The sequence below is a fragment of the Suricata suricatta genome, chromosome 5 (genome assembly GCF_006229205.1).
Source record: "Suricata suricatta isolate VVHF042 chromosome 5, meerkat_22Aug2017_6uvM2_HiC, whole genome shotgun sequence".
NCBI lineage: Eukaryota > Metazoa > Chordata > Mammalia > Carnivora > Herpestidae > Suricata > Suricata suricatta.
Window position 1 is genome coordinate 16,736,727 of NC_043704.1, and position 21,121 is coordinate 16,757,847.

The 21,121-nt window shown below is 37.1% G+C and overlaps 1 protein-coding gene across 5 annotated transcripts in view; it reads left to right on the forward strand.

Moving 5' to 3' along the window:
* GRIK1 (glutamate ionotropic receptor kainate type subunit 1) overlaps positions 1-21,121 on the forward strand; it is a 375,366-nt gene that overhangs the window by 348,290 nt on the left and 5,955 nt on the right. For 4 of the 5 annotated variants that reach the window (XM_029939072.1, XM_029939074.1, XM_029939073.1 and 1 more), the window contains one exon: positions 9,331-9,581. In XM_029939072.1, the coding sequence (XP_029794932.1) occupies positions 9,331-9,581 (251 nt within the window). Of the gene's footprint in view, positions 1-9,330; positions 9,582-10,932; positions 11,083-21,121 lie in introns of those variants that run through there. The other variant, XM_029939076.1, reaches the window with a different exon arrangement.

The window sequence follows — 21,121 nt, forward strand, 5'->3', positions numbered from 1 at the left end:
TTAGTTTTATTGTTTCCTTATCAGTGCAGAAGATTTTTATCTTGATGAGGTCCCAATAGTTTATTTTTTCTCTTGATTCCCTTGCCTTTGAGGATGTGTCGAGTAGTAAATTGCTGTGATTGAGGTCAAGGAGGTTGTTTCCTGCTTTTTCCTCTAAGGTTTTTATGATTTCCTGTCTCACATTGAGGTCCTTCACTCATTTTGAGTTTATTTTTGTGTATGATATAAGAAAGTGCATGTGCACCATCTGTTAAAAAGGCTTTTTTCCTTTGGATACACTTTCCTGCATTGTCAAAGACTAATTGTCCATACATTTATGAATCCAAAACTGGGTTCTCTATTCAATTCCATTGGTGCACATGTCTGTTTTTGTGCCAACACCATACTGTCTTCATGATTACAGCTTTGTAGTAGAGGTTAAAGTCTGGGATAGTGATGCCTCCCATTTTGGTTTTCTTCTTCAATATTACTTTGGCTATTTGGGGTCTTCTGTGGTTCCATACAAATTTTAGGATAGTTTGTTCTAGCTTTGAGAAGAATGCTGGTGCAATTTTGATTAAGATTGCATTGAATGTGTAGATTGCTTTTGGTAATAATGACATTTTCACAATGTTTATTCTTCCTATCCATGAGCATGGAATGTTTTTCCATTTCTTTGTGTCTTCTTAAATTTTTTCATAAGTTTTCTATAGTTTTCATCATATAGATCTTTTATATCTTGGGTTAGGTTTATTCCTAGGTATTTTATGTCTTTTTGTGCAATTGTGAATGGGGTCGGTTTCCTGATTTCTCTTTCTGTTGCTTCATTATTAGTGTATAAAAATGCAACCAATTTCTATACGTTGATTTTGTACCCTGCGACTTTGCTAAATTCATGGATCAGTTCTAGTAGGCTTCTGGTGGAGTCGGTCGAGTGTTCCATGTAGAGTATCATGTCATCTGCAAAAAGTGAAAGTTTGACTTCATCGTTGTCAATTCTGATGACTTTTATCTCCTTTTGGTGTCTGATTGCTGATGCTAGGACTTCCAGCACTATGCTAAATAACAGTGTTAAGAGTGGACATTCCTGTCATGTTTTTGATCTCAGGGGAAAAGCTCTAAATTTTTCCCCATTGAGGATGATATTAGCTGTGGGCTTTTCATAAATGTCTTTATGTTTAAGTACGTTCCTTCTATCTCAGCTTTCTTGAGGTTTTTTATTAAGAAAGGATGCTGTATTTTGCCAAATGCCTTTTATGCATCAATTGACAGGATCATATGGTTTTTATCTTTTCTTTTGTTAATGTGATCTATCACACTGATTGATTTGTGAATATTGAACCAGCTCTGTAGCCCAGGAATGAATCTCACTTGATCATGGTGGGTAATTTTTTTATATGCTGTTGAATTCGATTTTCTAGTATCTTATTGAGTATTTTTGCATCTGTATTCATTAATGATATTGACCTGTAGTTTTCTTTTCTTTTTTTTTTTTTTGCTGGGTCTCTGTCTGGTTTGGGAATCAAAATGATACTGGCTTGATAGAATGAGTCCAGGAGTTTTCCTTCTATTTTTATTTTTTGGAATAACGTTAGAAGAATGGATATTAACTCTGCTTTAAATGTCTGGTAGAATTCCCCAGGGAAGCCATCTGGATCAGAGCTCTTATTCGTTGGGGTATTTTTGATAACTGATTCAATTTCTTCACTGGTTATGGGTCTGTTCAGATTTTCTATATCTTCCCGTTTGAATTTTGGTAGTGCATGTGTGTTTAGGAATTTGTCCATTTCTTCTAGGTTGTCCAGTTTGATGGCATATAATTTTTCATAGTATTACCTGATAATTGCTTGTATTTCTGAGGGATTGGTTATAATAGATCCATTTTCATTCATGGTTTTGTCTATTTGGGTGCTTTCCTTTTCTTTTTGAGAAGCCTGGCTAGAAGTTTATCAACTTTGTTTATTTATTCAAAAAACCAACTCTTGGTTTCATTGATCTGTTCAACTGTTGTTTTTTTATTCTGTATTCTTTATTTCTTTCCTGATCTTTATTATTTCTCTTCTTCTGCTGGGTTTGGGGTTCTCTTGCTGCTCTCCTTATAGTTCCTTTAGGTGCGCTGTTAGATTTTGTATTTGCGCTTTTTTCAGTTTGTTGAAATAGGCCTGGATTGCAATATACTTTTCTCTTAGGACTGCCTTTGCTGCATCTCAAAGAGTTTGTATTGTTGTATTTTCATTTTCATTTGTTTTCATATATATATATTGCCTGATTGGCCCAATCGTTCTTTAGTAGGATGGTCTTTAACCTCCATGTTTTTGGAGGTTTTCCAGACTTTTTCCTTGACTGCTTTCAAGTTTCACAGCATTCTGATCTGAAAGTATGCATGGTGTGATCTCAATTCTTTTATATTTATTGAGGGTTCCCTTATGACCCAGTATGTGGTCTATCTTGGAGAACGTACTATGTGCACTCAAGAAGAAAGTGAATTCCATAACCTCAGGACGTAGAGTTCTAAATATATCTGTCAAATTCATCTGTTCCAATGTGTCATTCAGGTCCACTGTTTTCTTAGTGATTTTCTATCTAGTTGATCTATCCATTGCTGTAAGTGGAGTATTAAAATCCCCTGCAATTAGCACATTCTTGTCAGGAAGACTGTTTCTGTTTGTCATTAATTGTTTTATGTATTTGGGTGCTCCGAATTCAGTGTATAGATGTTTATAATTGTTAGCTCTTCCTGATGGATAGACCATGTAATTATTCTATGATGCCCTTTTTCATCTCTTGTTACTGCCTTTATTTTACGTCCAGTTTGTTCAATATAAGTATGGCTACTCCAACTTTCTTTTGCCTTTCAGTCACATGATAGATATTTCCCCATCCCCCTTCATTCAGTCTGAAAGTGTCTTCAGGTCTAAAATGAGTCTCTTATAGACAGCAAATGGATGGATTTTGTTTTTTTATCCATTTTGCTACCCTATGTCTTTTAATTGGTGTATTTAGTCCATTTACATTCAGTGTTATTATTGAAAAATATGGGTTTGGAGTTTATTGTGTTCTCTGTAGGGTTCATACTTGCAATGGTGTCTCTGGTACCTTGCGTTTCTTTCAACATTTCCCTCATACAGTCCCTCTTAGGGTTTTTGTAGGGCTTGTTAGTGGTGATGAATTCTTTCTATTTTTGTTTATTTGGGAAAACCTTAATCTCTCCTTTATTTTGAATGACAGGCTTGCTGGATAAAGGATTCTTGGCTGCATATTTTTCCTGTTCATCACACTGAAGATTTCCTGCCATTCCTTTCTGGCCTGCCAAGTTTCAGCTGATAGTTCTGTATCTACGCTGATAGGTTTCCCTTTGTATGTTAGGGCCCTTTTATCCCTAGCTGCTTTTAGAATTCTCTCTTTAGCCTTATATTTTGCCAATTTCACTATGGTATGTCGTGCTGAAGGTCGATTCAATTTACATCTGAGGGGAGTTCTCTGTGCCTCTTGGATTTCAATGTCTGTTTCCTTACCCAGATTGGGGAAGTTCTCGGCATAATTTGTTCACATACCCCTTCAGCACCTTTCTTTCTTTCTTCTTCTTCAGAATTCCTTTGATATGGATATTGTTCCATTTTATTGTATCACTTAGTTCTCAAATTCTTCTTTTTGTGCTCCTGGATCAATTTATCACATTTTTAAATTTATCACAACTATTTTTTAGGTTCATAATCTTTGTAGCAATAGTTTTTCTGGTCTTCCATGCCTTTTTCAAGCCAAGCAATTAATTTTATGACAATTGTTCTAAATTATTGCTCAGTTCTGTTGCTTATATCTGTTTTGAGAAATTCTGTAGCTGTGATTTCTTTCTGGAATTTCTTTAGAGGAGAGTTCTTTCGTTTCATCATTTTGTCTAGTTTTCTGTCTCTTGTCAGTTTTAAAAGCCAGTTATGCATTCTGCACCTGGGTGTATTCCTATATTAAAGGAGACTCATTGAATGTCCAGGGCATGTCCATTCAGGAAGTGTCTTTTTAATGGTGTCCCTTGGTCTCTCTTGTCGTGCCTTTGGTTATTTTATTTCTGTATTCATGGTGATATTTGGGATACTCCACCATGTGCACTTTGGCTTGTTTCTTAGCCTCAAAAAGGAAAACAGACAAACAAACACACAGGGGAAAAAAGCACACAAATGCACAGACAAATTAAAGAAACAAGCAAACCAAAAGGGGGAAAAAAGTAAAATAAATAAATAAATAAATAAATTTTAAAAATTAAAAAAAGAGAACAAAACAACAAAAGACAAAGGACAATCTAAAAGCATAAAACCAGAAATCCCAGCTATAAATAAAGAGCAAGGTTGAGGCAATGATGATGGAAAAGCATATACAAAGAGAGAAGTGACAGGGGTGGGGTGGAAGCAAAATTGAATATTGACCAGGCAGAGAGACTAAAAGGCTTAATTCATAGAAAGAGAAGAGTATGGTTGGAAGTGAGGAGAAAAAAAACGAAGATAATGTTACTCAAAGAAACTATATAGTCTGATTATTCCTGAGAGAGAGAGAGAGAGAGAGAGACAGAGAAAGGAAGGTAGCATCGGAAATGTAGAATATGCATCAGGAAACTGGGTTAAATGTTACTGTTTAAGCAAACCAATGACCAGAGTGCCTAGTCTAGCAGATGGGGAGAGATAAGAATGAGATCAGGGAAAATATATCTGAATAGCAAGAATTGATCTTAGAGTTAGTCACGACAATGAATCAATGTTGGGCTTGCCCCAGGGCACCGGGGGGGAAAAAAGTCAGCTCTCCATCGTGTATGTGTGTGGTTTGGTGTAGGCAGGTCTCACCTCCACTGCGGGTCCTCCAGGGCACTCCCTGAGTCCCTGCCTTGGTGGCTGTGGGGCAAAAAAATGCAACACCCCAGCTTCTTCTAGAACGAAGCATTGCAACTCACTCTTTTGGGTCCGATCTCCCTGTGCTGCAGGTGTAGCCAAGGTGGGCTGAGTTGTATTTCCCAAGCCCTGCCTCATTTCCAGATCTTAGTCCGCACACTTTAATGGTACCACCTGAAATGTACTCCTCAACTTTGGGTGGCTTTTTAACCAGGGATTGAGTAGGGGGCGTAGGGGAGCAGTTTCTCCTGGCGCCACCTGGGATTGGGGCACCAAGCCCAAGGAAAGCACCACAGCTAGAGAAAAAAATCTCTCTCCAAATGCCCTGCAGTTACAGATGGGATGATAGGTTCTTCTCTTCTCCAGAGACAGTTTATAGCGGTTTCAACCACTCTTTCTCTTCCCCTTGTCTCTCTATGGCTCTTTGTGAAGGGGAATCTCTCCCCTCCATGCGTCTGGGTCCTGGCCAGTTTTTATCTTCCCTAGTTCGCAATCATGCACTGTCTTCTTAGCAGACTCTTGTCTCTTTTCCTCCCAGACTCTTGCAGTTCCATGTCTGATGGCTTCAGTTCTTCTTTGTTTGAGAGATGTGGGTGGACAAAAAGTACAGAGCTCCTTACTTCTGCACCATCTTGTCTCCTTTCCCATATTCAACTTTTGATCAGTATTAATTTAATTCACTAGACAAAGATCAACTTCCTCTACCTTTCAGCATGAATACACAACCAATTTGACTCCCTGCTATCTGGTGTTAGAAATATATGCTATGGAGAAGTTAACTTTATTATTGTTATTAAAAATGTATTCTAAATGAATCTGCAGAATGATTTAGCAAAGGAATCCATAAGTACTTTCTTGTTCCTTTCTTTTCAATAACTTTCCCTGATGAAAATACTAATATTGCTAGTACAGTGCATACTTTTTTTCCCCAAATGGAAAACTCTCATGTGATTAAGCCAACATGTTCTGCAAGGGCTCAGTGGGATTGTAAGACACTAATTAAAAGGATACTGTGGCTCATTTTGAAAAATATCTACTATTTCCCTAACCAAGCTTTGTCACCTCATTTTTGATAATATGGGTGGGAAGGAATTGGGCAGATGCTATTTTTGTATATTCCATTACTGCTGCTTTCAGTTAGATAGGCCAGTAAGTGAAACATAAGTCAGAATAAAACACCAGGAGTGGGTGCTTTTGCCCAAATCTTTCCAAATCACGACCTTAAGATTGATTGTCTTATATTCTGCATCTTCTCAGGGCCGTAATTGTGGTTTCCCAGTAGAACTATGTTTAGGTTAAATTATGGAGTTGAAAATTGTACTTTTATCATTTTGTCTTCCACCTCATAAGCCTGACTTCCTTTCAACACTAGGCCTTGCTCACCAAATTTCCTGGCTGGCAATAATGATAGAAAATAACAATGTGTCTCACTCTTTCTGAGAATATTTGTACTTTACTATGAGTTAATGGGCATTTATTCTAACGAACAGAATATAAGACTACAGTTAAAATTTGGGGGTGGGACAAAGAGAAAGGAAGCAAGGGGCTTCTTTCTCCAACAGTCCTGAATCAATGCGGCAATTTGAAAATTACTCTGCCCTCCTATAAATGAGGCTGACCCTTTGATGAGTATCACTGTATTTTATATTATATGATATAGAGATTTGAATGTTAAAATTCAGTCTTTCTGCCACTCTTACCCATACTCTGACATACAAGATCCAAAGTTAAAGAGCCTTACCCGCTCCCTAGATAAAGAGAAATACACTCCAGAAGTTTTTCATACTGGTTATAAACCTGTCAGGCGTTTAAACCAAAAACAATGAAGGCATAATTGGAACAGATGGCAGACCTCAGAGAGAATACATCCATTGGGAATACAGCTGCTGGAAAAATTTGTGAGATGTTTCTTTTATGATGAATTGACTCTTTAAGAAAGCTCAGTTGCTATTCAGGAAGATCTATGTGTGTGTGTGTGTGTGTGTGTGTGTGTGTGTGTGTGTGTGTGTGTGGTTTCAAGTGATTTGTCATAAATCACTTCTTATGTCACTCAGTCCACTTAGGTAACAACAACAAAGACTGAAACAAATATATTCAGATACAAGAAATTCTCCACAGACTTTGGTTCTTGCTCTCACTGACTCCCTGAAGGCTTCAAATTCTTTCCCATGGTCAAAGATTGGCAAAGTCAGTTCAGTCACAACACAAAATTGAAGACTTTGCTTCTTTGAGACTCTCAGGACAGACGTTCTGGAAATGTGCTTCCTTAGGGATTTGAAATAAAGCTTCAAGAGAATGAGAGCAGTTATGGCTTAAACAGGTTACCGGGAGGTTGGAAATTACCTTCCTTAGAGAATAACTTTAAACGGAGATTCGATCCCCGACTGTCTAAATATTTTAGGTATTGTACAGCCTGAAGGCAGAAGGGGAGTGCCAGTCAACATTTATTGAGTTCCCATTGTGTATCCTTCTATGATTATAGTGGCAACTGCTACTATAAGAATCATTCTTACGCTCTTCAAAGCATTTTTTCATACATTAAAGCAAAGCTCTCTTGGTTCACTTAATTGCTCACATGCTATGGGTATGTTAATGGTGCTAATTTTGACACTAACCATTATTCTGGGGGTGTTTAAGCAAGCAGCCAATATCTTTTAATTTGGCTTACAAGAGCCTTTTTCTCACCAAAATTCAATTCATTTAATTGACAAGCCACAATCTAACTCCAAAACATTTTGCTCTTCTTTTAAACTTGATTTTGACTACTGACAATGACTTTAGGAAGTCTGGGGAGGAAAGAAAGAAAAATGACAAATGCTGCAATGTGAACCTTCTGCTTTCCAACATAAAACACGCCATGGAACATAAGGTTTGTGTATGTGGAGGTTGAAGGCAGGAAGAGGGGCAGGCTGTGGAGTAGAGGAAGCAGCTTTCATGGAAATAACACTAGGTAAGAAATAAGAGGAAAGGAGCTAAATTCTTGCCTCTGCCAGTAACTAGTACTTTTACTCATACTTTCACATCTTAAGTTTCTTCAAGTCTAAAATACATGGACTGGACTATATGATTTCTAGGATCTCTTCTGCTTCTAAAATGACACATTTTTCAACTTGCTATTTTATCTTTTGCCTTTTTTTTATTTCTGCCAAAAATAAACTTTAAAGTTTGCGAACAGAAAAAGCCAAGGTGTACTACCTTCCTTCTGAGTAGAAGAAATACTAACAAAAATTCTTAGCATTCAAGGAGAAATTGAGTAAACGAATCTTACCATCTTTTTTTTTTTTAATTTTTTTCTGGTTTTACTGAAATCTAGTTGACATATAACATTGTGTAAGTCTAAAGTGTATAACATAATGGTTTGATATGTATATATTACAAAATAAGTAATAAGTAAGTAATAACTAAGTTTCATTAACATACATCATTTCACATAGTTACAAGTTTTTTTCCTTGTGATGAGAGCTTTTAGCATCTTACCATCTCTTAATCTCTTACTTTGCGTTAATTGGCATAGGAATCCAGTACTGGACAAGCTGTGGCTACAAACAGATGTCAGTACTGTCTAACCCTACCATAATTAAAATTTTGATGACATTCCTAAAAGACTGAGTATAAAAAATACCAATAAAGTCCTTGAAAGTTTTCTAAACCTAACTGAATTTTGTAGAACCTTTAAAGTATCCCAAAACTAATCTTAATGGCATATTACTGAGTGTATTAGTCAGTATGGACTGATTACTATAACCAACATTTTTTATTTTCAAAAGGCTTGCACAGTAAATGTTTCCAGACCTCGTCATGGTCAGATGTGGATTGAAAGAGAGACTGCTTCATGCAGTCATCCCAGGACCCAAACTCCTTCCAATCGGCGGTTCCACTCCCTCTAGTTACTTGGTGTCCTTTCCTTCCTACTGTATTAGGGCAAAAGGAGAGAGAGACTAGAGAATCACATTGGGAGAATGTGAGATAGGACTGGAAACAGTCCTATGTCACTTCAGCTCCTAATAGCTAGAAACTGATCATGTCACCATACTGAATTAAATGTAAGGAAGAGTGGGAAGTGTCTAGCTGCTGCCCTAGCAAGAAGACAAGATGGCACAGGTGTTCATCTAGCCAGACTGTCCCAACATTAAACAACTGAGAAAAAATAGAATCTGAACAACAAAATCCCCCAACGTGGGGAGAGATTTATGAAAATCTCACCAGAAGCAGAGGTTTGTCACAGAATTCCCAGCTCAGTTTTTCCTTATTTAAAAGGAACAGACAGCCTGGGCAAGAGTTATTCTCACTATGTCAGCTATCCATTCTCCAATTATGTTGAGCTTTCAAAATATAGAATTCAACTTGCATGCCCTTTCCTAATCAATTTGTGGATTGGGATTTCCCAACAGCCGTAAAGTAGTTACCTTTAAGACAATAATCCTTCTTGACATCTTCAACCTTTTGGTGACCAATATCCAAATGACATTCCTTACAGGCTCTCCTTACCGAGATAAAATCACTATTGCTATCCTTCAACTACAAGAAGAGGGCAAACTGCATATGATGAAAGAAAAGTGGTGGCGGGGAAATGGCTGCCCAGAGGAAGACAATAAAGAGGCCAGTGCTCTGGGAGTAGAAAATATTGGGGGCATCTTCATTGTTCTGGCTGCTGGACTGGTCCTTTCTGTATTTGTAGCCATTGGAGAATTTATATACAAATCACGGAAGAACAATGATATTGAACAGGTGAGTCATCTCTTTCTAGGATTAGGTAGTTTTTAGTTTGTGTTATCTGTCTTTAGTTTGGGGGTTTTAAAGATGCCTGCCCTTTTTGTAACAGTCTATTGAATTAGATGCCCAGAAGAGCCATTTCTGAGTTAGAGCAAAGAGCGATTGAATCCCTGCCAGGTGCTGCTGGCACTGCAGCACCATCATTTATTCATGAGAAGAAGGAAGCGCCTTATATACTAAATCCAATTAGCACTATTTGAAATGGCAGTGCAGAAATTCCAAACCCAGTTAATTTCTTGAACAGTTATTTGCTCTTAAGATAGAAATCCTCGATAAAGCAGGCAAGAAATAAATCTAAAATTGGAAAAGATATAAAAAGATCTTCAAGAGAAATGTTACCATCTTTTCTTGAAGTATGGATGCCGACCACATGTACTAATGCAAAGCAATTTACATAGAGATATAATTGCAGTTTTTTGAAACGGAGCATTTATGTCTCCCAAAACATGATTTGTAAAAGGATAATTCATCAATTTCTTGGCCAAGAATATCATAAATAATACAGAATGATGTTGAAATATATTAGAGACTTTATTTTTCCAAATTGTATTTAGGATTATAGTTGATTTCAACAGTCAATCATTTTTGCCTGTCGCTTTTATTTTTGATATAAATCACACAAGGAGCTTCTACCATTCTGTATAAGATGATGGTATTAAAGATAATTCCTTCATAAGCATACTAGAATCCACAAACTACAAAGATCATGTCCATCGTAGTACATCAGACCACCCATTCAATTTAAAATTATTGTTAGAATTTTGAGACTATAAACTATTATTAGTGACAGGGCTAGTTTAATGCTCAGCTGTCACTGTCTTGAAATTATTAATCATTTTTAAACAAGGGTTTCCATATTTTTACTTTGCATTGGGCCTCACAGTTATGTAGCCAGCTCTGATGAATAATTTCACACCAGTCCCACCTCCTTTAAGTGGAAATTCTCCTTAAGCTCCCAAAGCTGGGGATGAATGATTATAACCTCATTTTATCATGAAAATTTTCCCCAAATTACAAGGCAATTGTGAGAATTAAACACCCTTTCTTAGATTTTGTTAGAGAAAACTTTCTTTACTTAAAAGGGAAAATGGACTGTTCTGCTTTGTTTTAACTTTCAATTTGCTCTTGAGGTGTCTTGTTTTATGCAACTAATTTGAAAAATAAAAGCTTGTATATGTTATGCTTTTAATGTGCTTCTCATAATTGCCAGCTTCATTTGATTTAAATTTTCATTTAAACACTCATTTTTGCTTCTGATTTATTCATTTTTTTCTATATTTTTTTCTCATTTCTTTTTGCATGCAAGGCTTTTTGTTTCTTTTATGGACTGAAGTGTAAACAAACCCATCCAACCAACTCCACTTCTGGAACCACTTTATCTACGGATTTAGAATGTGGCAAATTAATTCGAGAGGAGAGAGGGATTCGGACACAGTCCTCAGTTCACACTGTGTAATCAGTTAAAAAAAAAATAAGTGTGCCCAGTAGAAATTGTTTCTGCTAATTGGTGTTGTTAATGATATCTGTATCTATTAAGCATAAATAGCCATAATTCTTTATCCATTCAAGGTAGCAAAACTCATGGACTCTAGATATTGAATTCAATGCACTGAAAACAGATGTGCATTCTGTGTTGAAACTGAGATGTATTAGGGGGCATATAAACTTCAATATATGTGTATTTTCTAGAATCTGCTATACCATCAAGCGAATGGCTACCTTAGTTCTATATTCATGCATTAAAAATAAGCAAGTCTTTCTTCATGAGAAAAAGTAGATGTAGACTTTCAACAGTGCAAAGCACAAAAAAATGCTAATATTGTGGAATTCTTTTCATCTTTGTAGGCCTTTTTTTTTTAACTCCTCTTTCCCTCTCCCTGTCCCTTCTGTTCTGTGTAGATCCACACATTCATTCAAGCTACCCAAAACCCTAACTTTTGGTAGTAACTCCATAACAATGTTGATGTTCAACTCAAATTTAGTCTACTATTTAAAATGTATTATTTACACAAAGACTCCAGGTGTCTTCGATTTTAAAAATTGAAAAACGTGATCCAGAAAATGGAAACTCAACTTGAACCCTCTGGCATCACAGAAGAGCATTAGCTACACTGCACTTCACTCAGAAAGGCAAAACACGATTGAAAATGATTTTTCATTAACATCAAGTTCTTACCTAACATTTACCTGACAACCATCTCTAGGTTCAGATTGTAGTATGCTCAGAATCTCTAAAGAATTGTGATTCTTTTTCATGCTGCAGACTATTTCTTGCAAGTTCCAGACAAAGTCCTAAACTAGAAACTAACACATAGCATCTTCTTCTATGTTCCACTTACTTACTCTCACTAGGTATTGACGAACATCTTTTCACAAGATGTTGTTTTATTCCCTTCCCACTCACTCAGGATAGAGTGGTTGTTCTCATAGCAATCTTTTCTGAGCATTAGCACTTTCACACTCATTTCTCTGGACACTTTGTCATTATCAATTCATTCCAAGTATGCCAGGGAGAAGGGCAAGGAGGAGAAAATAAATAGAGGAAGGAATTTCCATACACATTAGTTACAGATCTCTAGATTTATTTTCCACCTGCATTCAAAATGCTGTAAATAATTCCCAGTCTAACTCAGCTTGGTGACATAGAAAACCAATTGCATACTTAATTTGTTGTGATGGAGGAGATCTGCAGGCCCTCGGAGCTTCTTTTCCTCTTCACAGTGAGTAGGGGAATTGAAGATGCCTTTCATCTTCCCTCAGCATGGGATCAGTTGGTCTTTGTTCTTCTTAATGGAATTACCTTTTGACATGTGAAGTTGGCTCCCAAAACATATTTCTCAGAAGTAAAGATAAGCCATCTGTGCAATCAGATAACATTTTGCCTTCTCTTTGCTTAGCTTTAAATGGGTTCCAGTTTTTGTACCACAGGTATCTCCAGTCAACACTATATTTCTTCAGTTACACGTGTTTAGGAAAGTTGACTCTTGCCCTGATTTTCTCAGTCTTGCTTTCTTCTTTAAATAAATGTGGTTTTAAGAAAACATCTTTAAATTACACTAACATTTATTTATGGTTATTGAAGTGACAGCAACATACTTTGTCCTAGGTCAGAGTTTACATCCTCATAATCAATAGAGTTACACGTCGGGGTATTTTATTATTCCAAATTTATTGACTCTATATGTGGAAACCACAAATTACATAAGTTTATCTTCCCAAGAACTATTTAATAAATCAAAGATGCTCCCCAAAAAGTTCAAAGGTGATTGATGAAATATAGATGACCAAGGGGCTAGTAATAACAACATCTGCTTTTCTACAGAGACTCTCCTTTAAAAGTGTAATTCAGAGTTTTGGATAAAATTAATATTTGTGTGCCACTTTAAGCTGTATACTACCTATTTCTGATATTTATATCTTATTTCACAGTTTTCAAAATGTTTTGAAATGATACAGCATTACACTTAATCCATTCAACAATTTTATTTCTGCTTTACTAACAGAGAGATAGGCAGTCAGCAGCCTGAGTCCTAGAATTTAAAATCATAAGAGAATTTTCAAAATCAACCAAACTTAGGTGCAGGTTCCAGTACAGCCACATGCTGAATGACAGCAGACAAGTGACTGCATTTCTCAGAGCCTTGGTTTCTTAGTAGGTAATACTGCAAAATAATTTCTCAGACATAAGGTCCCATTCAAATTGGATGTTCCTGATCAAGGAACCCACAGAACACTACTCTAAACTTTTCTTTACAGCATGATATCTCAGTGTGTTTAATATGTTATATATAATGCATTGAGAATTCTCAACAAGACTGAAAAGTATTCAGGATTTCCCAAACTTATTAGATAACAGAAATCTGTTTTTCCCCCAAAGCATCTTGACAGATCATTGCTCTACAGATCATACTCAGGGAACACTGGCATGATATGTATCTCATCCAGTGTTCTTGTGCAGAACATGTCAACCATGCCTGGCACAGAGCTGCCATTCAGTAAACTATTGCAGGTAGTTTTTAATTTCTCTGAGTCTTAGTTTCTTCCTTTGTAAATTGAAGATAATTTGTTGACCTATATTTGTTTTGATAATTAAATGAAATTATATAATGGTATAGAAAATAAGATTATTTATAAGGTTCCTGTAAACAGATATTGGTTAACAGATGTTAGTTCTTTATTGAGAAATTAGGTATTGCTATCTGGTCCTGTGGCCAGTAAGTACAATTTATCATGTATCTTAACACAGAGTCCATTTGGAAAAGAGTTTTTCCAATTTACAGGATCAGACTCTCTCTAAAACTACTTTTCCTCACACAAGCATTAATAATCAAGGACAAATTTACTGCACCCTAGAGAAGGACCCAAACTGGCAACATATGAGGGTCTAGTAGAAGTTATGAACCTCATCTCTAGAAATTCTAATTTGATTAGTCTGGAATGCAGGCAGGACAATAGTTTTTTAAGGTAGCCAGTGATTCTATTGTGTCGTAGTGATCTACAGCATAATCTTATGTGTGTGACTGGCATCCGATGGTTCATCTATGAATCAATCTATTGATTGATTTCAGAGGTACAACCACTAATTTTAAAACAAGGTATACTGCAAATATTTGGCATTCGATATTCAATAGATCTTTTCTAGAGAGAATTCAAAAAGAAACTGCACATCTTTGAGGTAAAAATTTTATTATATTCAATTGATAACCTTCATGTTTAGCTATAGGTGTTAGGCCTACTCAAAATGATCAAATAGGTAGTTTAATTGGTCTCTGTGCCCTTTTTTCCCTTGAAGAACTTCTATTCATGTCAGAAACCAGGGTTCCTTACCCTTCTTTTTCCTTTTATACATGCCCTAGACCACCAATTCTTGACATCAAGTAAATAAATGGTTGCTAAAGCCACACTGACCCACCAGGGGCCATTGCTTTTTAAGTGAAATTTAGAAAATGAGAAGCTTGACCACAAAAGAAAAATTTCCAAACTCTATTTTTTTTTTGTCATTAGGTCTCAGACTTTGGTGTACCTCAGAATCACCTGTGGAAATTATTTAAAATATGAATTATAGGTTTTATACCCAAAGACTGCTTCTTAGTGAGTGTAATCCAGGAATTGGTACTTTTTAACAAAATCTGAAAATGAATGCTTAAAATTAGTTGTGCACAATAGTTTTCATGAAACAATTAGCTTCAATATAGCAGTTTTCTCCAAAATTAGGTCATGTACATGAGTTTTTATGAAGATGATCTGCAGTACAAGGAGTTTTTTAAAAATAGCTTTCCTGACATAAGTTCTTTTCCCCTAACAATCTTAAATACAGCTGTTTTATTTTAAAACTGTTGGTAAGCATGAGTTTTCTTTAAAGCTAGATGGAACACAGCAATTTGACTTCAAGTTAAGTGGTGAGAGTGAGATTTTATTAACATTGGCAGTTTATCTGTGGCTTATACTTTGAGGAATACTGTTTAAAGTTAGCAAGAGAGCAGAGAGGTATTTGAAAAGATTGAACAGTGCATCGACAACTATAGAGTGTATAACGTTGTCTAATCCAGTTCCTGACAAGCCTGTTGATAACCCATTGCAATAAGGAAAAAAATAAAGTTTATTTTGTCTTAGACTAAAATTAGAAGTTGAATTATTTTAGATTTTTTCCAGCGAAACTGTAACTACCTGAGGACACCTGTTGGGTAGATCATGCCCTTAGGAAAGTCAGCTGGATTATCTAGTTATAAACCTATCCTTCCCCAACATTATTTCCAAATACCTCACTATACTTGACTACCATTATATTATGTTCTATATGAGCCATCCATGCCAAAGCAGCAAAACAATGAATCCCAATTAGTTTCCAGACCCATGACCCTTTATACTATAAGGTCTATTTCCCAGCAATCAACTTAAAAGTAGCCTGAACAGCCTTGAAAAGCAAAAGGAAAGCAAAGCATTCCTGCTTCTCAGACTATTTTCTGCACATCTGACTGTGCCAAATGGCATTATTAATTAACTCTTATAGATAATGAAAAATTTGTGTGTGATGCTGCAGTTTTAACTTGCCTTTAGGAACCATCTCATTATGCTTCCCACAGTTATGGAATTTTATGTCCAGATGCACAAGCATACTAAAATCATTTTTGCTTTCAAAATCCTCTCCATAGAGACTGATATCATGGAAAATGGGATTCTCCTTTAAGTTTTCAGAGAAATTCTATTTGCCCAGATAAGAACATTTTGGTGATAGAAACCCAAATGTTCTGTGTGGTTACACATGCTGCAGTATCTGAGCTTTGTAGTCGTCAACCCAAATGGGGCTAATTGGCCAAATTGTGCAACACCGTCATGTCTACATGCTTCAACGTACACTTCCAGATACACACAAAAGTAATGAGTAAGACCTGAGTGATGTAATAAAGTTACTGTTGTTCCTGTATCTATTAAGCTGAAATTGGCAGGACTTTCTTTCTGCCCAATTTTTTAAGTGAAGTGCTTAGACTTCAAATATGCAGATTTGTCAATTAAAAAAAAAAAGAATGTTGCCCTGATTACCTAGTCCTTACCAACCGTAAGAACTAAGAAACTACTGTTCATTTAGCAAGGGATTTGGAGAAATCTCAATCAGGTTATTTCTGTAATTGTACAAAGAGGTTTTCCTTTGCCTGGAAACCCAAACATTCATCAATTCACAGAAAAGCCAGGAAGCAATTAACATCCATTTAGAAATAACTTTTCCAGCGTACAATGGCAGTGTCTTCTAAATCAAACAAATTCTAAATGGTGTAAATAGCTCAATGGAAACATGACCTGGTAGTCACAAGCCAAGAATTCAGGATCCTGTGCTGCTGCTGAATGGCTTTGTGACTTTGGGCAAGTCATTGTCTTTCTCTTATTCTCCATCTCCCCATCTGTGAAAAGAAGGGATTATATACATATATTTTTTAATTTTATTTATTTATTTTGAGAAAGAGACAGAGAGAGCAAGTGGAGGAGGAGCAGATAGAGAGGGTGAAAGAGAATCCCAAGCAGGCTCCTTGCTGCCAGCACGAGCTCAGTGTGGGGCTCAAACCTACAAACCATGAGATCATGACCTGAGCCAAAATCCAGAGTCAGAAACATAACTGACTAAGCCACCCAGGCACCCTGAAAAGGTGATACTTAAAGTTCTCTGCAACCACAGTATTTTTTTAAGTTTGATAGAAAGTGGGTATGAAATAAAAAAAGAGAGAAGCAAGACAAAAAAGAAAAGCTTGGCCAAATACCAAATACAAATATAAATATGATTGTGCAGTTACCTTGAACATATTCAATTTTTATTGCCATAAACAGAATTACCTTTTCCTGTCAGTGCTGCAGGATGGAATGGTCTACTCTGGATAAAGAGAAAACTAGCCATCATGGCATCAAAGAGTGAAAAAGCTCTCATCCAATCATAACCAAAGTGTTACAAACACAGGGAGAGCTACAAAAGTAGAATCATTCTTGACTTTGATGAGCCTACAGAGTAGGTAAAACAAAAACAAAACAAAACAACAAGCAAAACAAAACATGTAGCTAGAAGTTATTCATAGCTATGGAATGGGTTATATTCTCAATCACAATTCAAAAGAGGGGGAATCAATGGGACTGGAGGGCTTGGGGAAAACTATTAGGTAAGTAGAACTTCAGTAATTTTGCTAAAGAAAAACAAAGGGAAACAAAGAAAAAGTTTGATGTGCTTTTATTTTCCATTGTTTTTACCCTTATCCTCCTCCACCCTTAAGCATCAAGGTTTCTACTTCTTCCAAACCACAGATGAATCAAACTCCTAACTTTTTAGTTTTAAGTAGACTTGACTGATTTCTGGTATAGACAAAAATCTTGAAAACCACGGCTTTCAGTCTTAAGAACCAGGTGTTGTGTTGAATAGGTTAGTTGTTGTTATTCAAAAAGTTTGTCTCTCATTAACAAGAGCCAAAACCCGGAGGCCTGAGGTTGTGGAAATACACAAAATGATCATTTCCTCCCTCATGTTCCTATCCCTGACCAGCTTTTGACCACTAGGAAAGGAAGGAAGAATGGGAGGGTAGTAATTAGTTTAGTGGTACCAGAATCCCTGAGAGAAGGCTTCATGGCCATCTATGAGCCAAGTTCCACCTTGAGGACAAGAAAATAGAAACCTCAGAAGTCTGGAGGATCTTGAACAGACAAGGCCATTTGGGGGTTCACAGGGTATAGTCCAGGAGATGGAAAACCTTGAGAGAAATCTTACATCCAACTGTCTCCAGAATGGTGCAATAAAAATATATAGGCCATGAACCTATGAACAGCTTCATAGAGTCCTGTTCAGTCCCAGAGCATCTCAAGGAGAGCAGTGAAAACTCCATGGCACTTCCCAATGAAGAGCCTTGCAAAAGGGCTAAGAGAACCAGTGGATTGAAAGAGTTGAAGTTGGAGTGGAAAAGACTCAATGTGTAGACCTAACATGAAGACCATAATGGGGCCACAAGCACTCAGAGGACTCAGCAGAGAGAGTACCGTACCCAAGGCCTCCTAGGATGCCAATTCCAGTGGAAGCCAAAGAACAGAGGGTGGCCATGGAGCAGCTACTCCCACCATCACCAATGCCCAGATCCTCCATTAAATTCTCCCAAGCCCTGATGCACCTGGGAAAAAAGAGAAGGAGAAAGAAGGCGGGGAGAGATTCATATTAACTGAACCATTAACCAAAAGAAACTTAATTTTAAACCAAGAGTGAGTTACCTTGAGTTGACAACATCCACTAGTGAATTGGAACCTTTAAGCTTATAGCTTGAGAAAAAATGTATGTCCACTACATGTGGGCATAAGCTAGTACCACAAGGACTCCGTGGTAGTTCACATATACACTGTGGACCACTAAAACCCTCCATCAGGTTCAATTTTACCTCAAGTCCTAGACCATTCTCTACATGAGAAGGAGCATGCCAGGAATTTCTTGGAAGTTTATATTTATAGCCCTAACTCTGTCTCTGAGTTGTGAAAAGGATTGTCTGGCTCTCTTCTTCATGTGGTAATGGAAAGTCAGTTTTCATAGGACCTTCTCAGGCCTCGGCATGGAGGCCTGCTCAGGTACATATGAGTCTAGTATCAGAGGAAATGTGCAGGCTCTGAGCTTGCACAAGGGGCTGAGGCAGACTTAGGAGATGTAGGGAAGCCAGAAGGAAGCCAGAAGGGCAGAGAAGAAAGTCATGATGGCCTCTGACAGTGACTCCAGACAGGAGAAAGGCACTGTGGGTACTTTGGATTGCATTGGAAACCCACATTTCTGCCATTTTTAAGCAAGGAGGGTTGCTCATTTCAGATATGTCCTGCCCACCTGAAGCTTATCCTCATGGCAGAAACAACTTTCTGTTGTCTAGTCATAGTGCTTGGGTGGGCCACTCTGCAGCCATCTCTCCAAACTCATCAGCAACTTTCATGTCCTCTTGGATTAGGGGAAGTTTCAGCTGCTCTGGAGCACCCTTAAGGGGCCATGGGAGACAGTCGCCAACTGGCCTGATGGTCAGCTCTGATGATATTTCTGCACTCTAATGACTGCTTCCTCTGAATATGGGACAGAGAGTGGGCACAATTTCCTTGGGTTTTCAGGTCCCTTCATCTACTAAGCTGTCCCCACATCTACTTGCCTAATCTCACCCCATAGAAGTTTGGCCCCAAAAGTTGCAAGTGAGGGGCTCCTTCTCTGGTATTACTCAGTATCTAGGCTCTCCCGGCCCCTGGCTGGATGATTCTCCTTGAACACAGACACAGAACAGTCCTAGCTTCAGACCCCAACCACAGTCCCATGGGCTGGGCCCTGAAGGCTTGAAGGCAGACTTTTACAATTCAAAGGGCCTTCTTTTTCCTTCTTTCAAACACCTGGCTGTTGTAATTAATAGCTTCAAAGACTGCAGTGGCTTCTATAGATCCACAAAAATCTATTTAAGAACTCAAAGCTGCAAAATTTTACTTTTTTTTTTTCTTTCTATGTCATCCCTACCCTGAAGGCAATGCATATAAAAGCTCTTGCTATAACTTTAAAAGTGGGAAAAAGGGTTCAGATTCAGAAGATTTGGAAAAGCACATGGATTAATAACAAAACGAAACATTGCTTCGGTGTTAAGCTCACTTTTCAAAGTTTTCCATGAAATTATTCCTAATGTTAGAGGAGAAGGACCTAATACCCCCAAGACTTTGGAAAGGCTTGGGCAGCCACCCGTAGTGAAAAATTTATTAATGATTTCTTAAAAATGAATTATATATATATATATACACCCATATATATATCCATTCCACAATATACTTACATTTATTTTAATGGAAGAAAAGTTTTTCTAAATAAAACTTTTAAATAAAAATGAACCCTAGAAAGATGATGCTCATGTCTCTGGTGTCATTGAGTAATCCTATGTCCCCCATAGGTGTATGTTTATGGTTTATAGGAGCTCAGATTAGAAAACAGGAAATTCTGGGATATGCACTCATGCAGAGAATTAGCTTACATCTAAGATCTGAGACAGCAAAGATATTGGCCCCAAGTCCCAAGTGTGGGAGCAAAAAAAGATAAAACACAGGAGATGAGAAGGAAAAGGACAGAAATGGTGAAAACACGACATTAAAACACAGACTCAGGAGATGAGAATCAGCTTCCTCATTAGCTTTCAGGCACAATTAATCACAATCATTATTCTGGAGGCTAATATGATGGCTGTCTCGTAACGTCTCAGACACAGCTTTTTTTAATTCAAGGGTGGCTGCATGAGAGATGGCCCAGGGATTCTGAATGAACCCAGAAAACTGATAAAACCAGAGTAAATGGTAGCCAAATTCTGAGTTCTGGGATGCAAGAATTTCACACAAAAATGGTGTAGTTGTATCTCCAACAAGCTCCCTCCTCCTTCCTTAATTAGTGAGGGATCACTGAAGCTTGATCTCTACTCTTAAATCACTAATTATCCTGTGAAGACACAAAACCCTTCTGCAGAAAGGTGACCAGACTTTCCAAAGTCTTAAGGTAGCAAATGTATGAATAGGATTCTGTTCTTATTCCTTAAAAAGTTTGCTGATATTTTGAAAATTTTAGGTTTGCTCCCATATTGGATGTCAGAGTTGAAAAATGTTAAAGATCTGAATGTTTAGACCATCTTGTTAAAAAGAAAAAAAAATCATTGAGACACTGCCTCCAGACTATGATAGTAATTCGACCAAATCAAGAACATAGCAGCTACAACAATCTCATCATTTCTCAGTAACCTGTTCCTTGATTTCTATATTTCTTTAAAACTCAGTCTGTTTTACTAAAAATAGTCTTAACAAAAAGGCTTCAAATTAGATCTTACTTTCAAGTTAAAGCAGATCTATATAAAATGAAAGATTTTACAACTATAAAATGACACAAATAGTATCTGTATCTTTCTTCAACACATAATGTGAACATTTATTAGACAATGTCACAAATCACTTCAAGTGTCTTTAAATAAGGAGACCAATAAACTAAAGACAGAAAC